This window comes from Sinocyclocheilus grahami, unplaced genomic scaffold, assembly GCF_001515645.1.
Source record: "Sinocyclocheilus grahami isolate Dianchi unplaced genomic scaffold, SAMN03320097.WGS_v1.1 scaffold928.1, whole genome shotgun sequence".
NCBI classification, from domain to species: Eukaryota; Metazoa; Chordata; class Actinopteri; order Cypriniformes; family Cyprinidae; genus Sinocyclocheilus; species Sinocyclocheilus grahami.
Window position 1 is genome coordinate 411,925 of NW_015506107.1, and position 6,526 is coordinate 418,450.

The following is a 6,526-nucleotide window of genomic DNA, read 5'->3' on the forward strand; positions in this document are numbered from 1 at the left end:
ACATATATATATATATATATATATATATATATATATATATATATATATATATATATATATATATATACATATACACATGCATACAAACATATATATACTGTATATATATATATATTTAGCGAAGTGAAAAATTCTCCTTTCTGGAGAATTGTCTTCGATGTCTGAAAAATTTATTCATTTTAAGAATTCCAGAGTAAAATAAAATATGTAGGAAAACTGTGAAAATCCTGCTTAAAAGAAACTAAATGGGTAAAACGTTGACATTAATGAAAGAAAAAGCAGATGTAGGGTGAAAAACCGAATCTCTGCCTAATTTTGTGTAGAGCACGCTCAGAGTAACACTGACCTCAATATTCACTTCCTGCAAAAAAAAAATATATATATATATATATATATATATATACATGCATACAAACATATATATACTGTATATATATATATTTAGCGAAGTGAAAAATTCTCCTTTCTGGAGAATTGTCTTCGATGTCTGAAAAATTTATTCATTTTAAGAATTCCAGAGTAAAATAAAATATGTAGGAAAACTGTGAAAATCCTGCTTAAAAGAAACTAAATGGGTAAAACGTTGACATTAATGAAAGAAAAAGCAGATGTAGGGTGAAAAACCGAATCTCTGCCTAATTTTGTGTAGAGCACGCAGTAACACTGTACCTCAATATTCACTTCCTGCTGCTCAGTTCACATTCAAAGCATGCTTCAACTGACTATAGCAGGAAGAGAGTGGAAGACAGAGCACATAGAGAAGGATGGTAAAAGAAAAGACCTCCTCATTCACAACATCAGCAGCCTCTTTCTAGATCTTTCTTTTTTTAGACATCAAAAAAAAAAAGTTCTACTCTACTGCACAAATCTACCTAACGACGTTTACTAGTTTCTCCTACAAAGCACAAGGACAGACAGGTTTATATACAGTATAGAGGAAATGAAAATACAAAGAGTAAACATCCTGACTTTCACACACAATACAAATAAAATAATTAAAAAATGCCATTTCATTACAATAGGATAAAATAAGATGCCTTGCATAGGGGGGAACAAGAGCAAACATAGGTAGGAAAACCATGCATACCGAAAGGCGATATGAGGGACTTAAACTGAACATATCACATAGTGCAAAAATCCCAAGAAGAAACGAGGGACTAAATCAAATGCAAATGAATCTCTGACTCACATCAATACCAGCCCAGCCCAACCCACCCAGCCCCTTCACCAAACACCCCATCCAAAAATCCCCACCGGTGTGGACTTTGGTCTGTCCTGTGATAAACAAGGCATCAGGAGATGAGATTGCTGTGGTGTTGGAGGTCTTATGACCCTATCCCTGCCCACTTTGGTGAATGCCGCTAGCGCATCTTGTGATCATCAGTGTTGCCCATGTTGGAGCCAGGGCTTGGGTCCTGCTGTCGCCTGGGCTGGGTCATCACACACACACACAGTCACACATGCAAAAACATGCACAAACACCCACGCAACCCAACAAACAAACCGAGACAGAGACAGAATACAGTTAAAATGGCTGTGCTGTGCTTGAGTCACTCACATGTTCGTTCTCAAACTACAAACAATACCAGTAATAGGTTGCAGCCCACATGCAACTGCTCTTTGTCTCCAGCAGGGGACCACAGAGATCAACTTCAGTCTAAATGCTAAAAATTGAGCTGCTTTTTTTGGTTGAAGTGGCAGACATTAGTCATTAGTCAGGGGGAAGTCTTCAAATCACTAGCCTTAAAAATAAAGATATGACTGATGGCCTTGTCACAGATACATATGTTTATGTGCCTATGTCTAAATCTCTCCCTGACATAGATGTCTGAGCACAGACAGGGCAGACGGACGGACAGACAGACAGGCAGATGGTGACAGAAAGATAGACGAAGAGGCAGACATAGTGTATCTCACATAGTGTGAGGTCATCATCTGTGGAACCGGCGATTATAGCACGTTCTAACTCTAGAGCTACGCAAGGCTGTTTTTACTCGACCCAACGCCTGGGAATCCCATCTTTAAGCGTATGCATTAACAGATGAAGCTGTTATAGCTTTCATGCGCACAGCAACAAAGCAGTCTAGTGCATAAACTTACTGTCAACAATAAGCTTTAGCTAGCTCTAGATGATTTCGATGAACTGCAGAATTAAACGTATTTGTCTAGTAATGCATTGCTTGTTATTTATACACTACAATTCAAAGATTTGACATCAGTAAGACATTTTTTTTCAGCGGGGACCAATTAAATTGCTTGTTTATGATGAATCACTTGTTGTATTCCTCATTTGTAAGTCACTTTGGATAAAAGCATCTGATAAATGAATAAATGTAAATGCAAGTGTGATAGTAAAGACATTTATAATGTTACAAAAAATATATATATTTTAAATAAATGCTGTTCTTTTGAACTTTGTACTCAAAGAATACAAAAAAATGTATCACGGTTTACACAAAATTATTAAACAGCACAACTGTTGTCAGCATTGATAGAAATGTTACTTAAGCACCAAATCAGCCTATTAGAATGATTTCTGAAGGATCGTGTGACACTGAAGACTAGAGTAATGATGCTGAAAATTCAGCTTTGCCATCACAGGAATGAATGACAATTTAAAATATTTAAGATAGACAGCAGTTATTCTAATTTGTAATAATATTTGACAATATTACTGTTTTTACTGAATCAAATAAATGCAGCCTTGGTAAACATCTTTACTTACTTTAGAAAAGTAGCATATATTTTTTTATTTGACTGGTATATACTTTTATTCTAATTATTTCTGAAATGTTGTTATGTATTTTTATATTTTAAAACAAACATGTGAAAAGTCACAATAATGTTGATCAGATATCACCCTGCTGAAGAAAAAAAAAAGGTTAAACCAACACAATCTGGTTTGCTGGCCTTAGCTGATTTCAGCTGGTATCTTAAGTTGCTCAGTGGCCAGATGGTCTACCACCATAACCAGTTGAAAAACACCCCAAACCCCTGTAAAAAAAACAGCCAACAGACCAGGCTGACCAGGTAAGCCCAACAAACCAGGTAGGTTTACATTTTGATTCATTTATTTTTTCAGTAGGGCAATAAATAATAAAAATGCTGCACAAAAACGAGCACAACTCAAACTGCAGAAGATGTTATATATATCTATAGAGCTTTATAAAGCTAAAAAATGTTTGCTCTGTAGTATTTAAGCTTTGAAAAAGTGTGTTTGTGTGGATGAGAGGACGCAGCATCGATCATACGAAGCCCAGCTGAAGCACTCTCCTGTACCACAAGTCAATAGTGCTTAGATTTTGCTGGGCAGACAGCACTGCTAATGAAAAAGATCAATACTAATGACATATTAATACTTTCACTGGCCCAACATAACTCATGCTCTAATCCCACCTGCAGTAAAGGCCTGGGTTTCATTAAAAATGGGCAATCTATTTTTCATCCATCTCTTTACCATCTATCACGCAGAAGGCCATTACACTATTCGATATCTTTCAGCTTTGATTCGCCCCGTTGGACTCCCTGCATAGACAAACAGTGACGGAACCGCATTAAGACACACCGAGAGAGGACAAATAAGTGTTTACGCACAGCAAATGTTCCTTTTGTCTCTCAGTAAGGTCATAAGTGATTTTTAAGTCTCTAAATGCATTGTACGTCCTTTCGAAACAAACCTGGCACACTTTCCCAGAAAACTCTGGCTTTCTGCTGATCCAGACTACTATTGTGCTGGTTTTTATCCAATTACAGATGATAGAGTTTAAGATTTGACCACAGCTATGTGACCATTGTACAGCGTGAAGGCTCAAGGTACGATCCGAGCGCAAGTATTATTCGCTTTCCAAAATAAAGACGACCGTACAGTGCAACTCGAAAACAAGCTCTGAACGAGGGTCAGACTCCACACTGCTGGGATGAGAAAGCATGAATTATAGAATAATTACAGGGTTTCATTTTTCCACCCCTCACAGTGACTTTGAGCTTTGAGGGAAAAACATTTGGCCCGTGAGTCACAGATCGCCTGACTGCAATGAGTAAGAAATTTGATTTTCATAAGCAGCCAGATCTATTTAAAAAAGAGACCTTGGCATGATTGATTTTGGAAGAGAGGATGAAGAGTGTGTAAAGCAACGCCTGAGGGCGTAGATTAGGAGGGAGGAATATAAAGGCTGCGGTTCATAAGGGGAATCGTTCTGGTCATGTGCTGCCAAGCTGTGCCTGAGAGCTCCCAGAGGGCTTTGCAGCAGGGGAGTGGGTGGGCGGGGCAGTGAGGAATCTTGGGATAGAAGTCTGGTCTCCATTACAGAGGTCTGCGAAGAGCGAGCTGGGGGTCTCTCGTGCCAGTAGAACGTTTTTTTTAGTGCTTACAATATTAGACCCTCAGCTCAAAGTTGCTTATAGAAGCCTGAAATCTCACTCGTTTAAAAAAAACACACACCTACAGTATATGTACTCACTAACACATATAGACACACACACAGAGTAGAGTATATAAAGACACAGAGATGCTCTTTCATGCACATGCTCTTGTGAAACACACACACACATACACACACTTACAGACAGACACGGTTTAGTGCATGACACAAGGATAGAGAGAAGCAGAGGAGACAGACCCTGGTCCTTGAAGGCCATCAGTCCCAGATTTTTGATGCCACAGGGTCCTAAAAAACACAATTTGGTTTTCATCTTAAGAGTGCAGTTTGGATTGACTGTAGAATGATTATATTTGAGGACTTACAATGCAAAGACACTTCATGCACTAAGCCATGAGTAAACGAGTAAAGCACTTCAATAGCTTACACGTACACAAACTCACATAGAGTACATATATGCATGCATACATACATACAAAATACTAAGAAACACACATGCCCTTCTTCATTATGTTTTTGTTCTGAATAATTTATAGTAAATAGAAAATCAAGGCAGCAGTTCACTACATAAAATCCTAAATTGTTGTCTTACCTCCTGAGTTATTAAATGACTGAGCTGTGCCATCGGCATCTGCTAAATGACAAGTGATCAAATCAGTATTGCCCCAGACAAGCTGTTTAGCTACGTCAAGAGCTCTCAAGACATCAGGGAACAGACAGAAATGTTGTGAGGTAGCCCTTATTTTCCTGCTCCTGCAGTGCAATTTTGAAAGGAGACAGAATTCGCAACTACTGTTTTCATGTAAAAATGTCAAAGTAAAAGTCTTTCAGAGATAGTAATTTTCATGTTGAAATGCTGTTTAGTCATTTCTTGCATGACTTTCAGAATTGATGGAACCCTTTAGGTTTAACTGATTTTAAAGTTCAAAACTGAAGTTCAAAAACAAAATCAAGGATTCTAACAAAATAAATAAATAAATAATTACATTATTTTCCTGATAAATAAGCAAGTGATAGTTAAAAATATATTATTCTCATTTCTGTAATATATATATATATAATTAATATTTTAATTAATATAAAATATTTAGATATCACTTATACTCTAATTTTTGCAAAACTGCATTACAACTATTTCTTAAAATATTAATCATCTTTGAGAATAATAAGAATTACAAAAAAAAAGTCTAATGAAAAAAAAAAAGTCTAATGTCCAGATGCATTACTATAGTGACATATTTTGGGGAAAATGTGCTTAATTGTCATGAATAAATAATGTGACAATGCAGAAATGTCTTAATAATAGGCTTCATTTCCTTTATCCAAAATATTATGTTTTTATTTTGGGGTGAGATATGATCTAGACATGATTTTGTGAGATTCACCCTACCACTTTAGCTTGACCCATAAGAAAAGATGCCGGTGGCACCACTTAATCATCTGCCTGCTCAGGAGCTACAAAAAAAAATTTGTTTCAGTGAACTGTTCCTTAAAGCATCAAGTATTTTGGAAGTGGCTGTCAATCAAAATATTAGCAAGAGGAATTAGGTAAAGATTCTGCAAAAAAAAAGCACATACAGAAGTATTGAACATGCACAAGTGGAAAACACATGTACATATATGCACACACATAATATACAAACAAACACACACACATACACACACACACACACACACACACACACCTGAGTTCCATTATGACTAAAACATAATAACATATTGGATTTTCAGCATGCACTAACTGATCGAAACTTCACACACTCATACACACATCCTCACTCACTCCAGCTCTCACCTCCATGTCCTCACGGTGCGAGCGATCCCTGTCCTCAAAATCACGAGTCCTTCTGCGGGTTTCCTCAAAGGCTGCCTGGGCTAGAGCATCCTCATGCTGTATAAACACACAAAACCACAGGAAAACAGGCAGTGGCCAGTCATTTCTGATGTACACAAGGCATGAAACAGTTTGACAGCACAAGGTGGTTTGTCTGTACCTGTGCCCTCTCATCATCATATTCCAGACAACCCATCCCATCCAAACGCTGAAGATCAATCGAGCCTCTCCAGATCACACACACTCCATTCAGGATCATAGGAGCCTTCAGATAAACCTGCACACACACACACACACACACACACACACACAT

At 37.4% G+C, this 6,526-nt stretch overlaps 1 protein-coding gene across 9 annotated transcripts; it reads right to left on the reverse strand.

Annotated features, from left to right (window-relative positions):
- Window positions 1-973: 973 nt before the first annotated feature.
- LOC107564384 (core-binding factor subunit beta-like) lies at window positions 974-6,486 on the reverse strand. 9 transcript variants are annotated; one of them, XM_016249458.1, is made up of 5 exons: window positions 6,374-6,486; window positions 6,175-6,270; window positions 4,972-5,010; window positions 4,620-4,667; window positions 974-1,430 (listed from the first exon to the last, which is right to left on the reverse strand). In XM_016249458.1, the coding sequence occupies exons 1-4, from the start codon at window positions 6,470-6,472 to the stop codon at window positions 4,638-4,640; spliced, it is 264 nt and encodes an 87-aa protein (XP_016104944.1). In that variant the 5' UTR covers window positions 6,473-6,486; the 3' UTR covers window positions 974-1,430; window positions 4,620-4,637. The 9 variants fall into 9 exon arrangements, 7 of the variants coding, with proteins under 7 accessions (XP_016104944.1, XP_016104942.1, XP_016104941.1 ...); XM_016249456.1 differs by having other exon boundaries at window positions 974-1,425; window positions 4,972-5,013; XM_016249455.1 differs by having other exon boundaries at window positions 4,972-5,013.
- Window positions 6,487-6,526: the final 40 nt, after the last annotated feature.

Coding starts and splice junctions, on each gene's coding strand:
- LOC107564384 (XM_016249452.1), bottom strand. CDS start 6,472: ATGATCCTGAATGGAGTGTGTGTGATCTGGAGAGGCTCGATTGATCTT. Junction 6,271..6,373: donor ATGATGATGAGAGGGCACAG/GTACAGACAAAC, acceptor GTGTTTATACAG/CATGAGGATGCTCTAGCCCA. Junction 1,431..4,971: donor GTCATTTAATAACTCAGGAG/GTAAGACAACAA, acceptor GTGATGACCCAG/CCCAGGCGACAGCAGGACCC.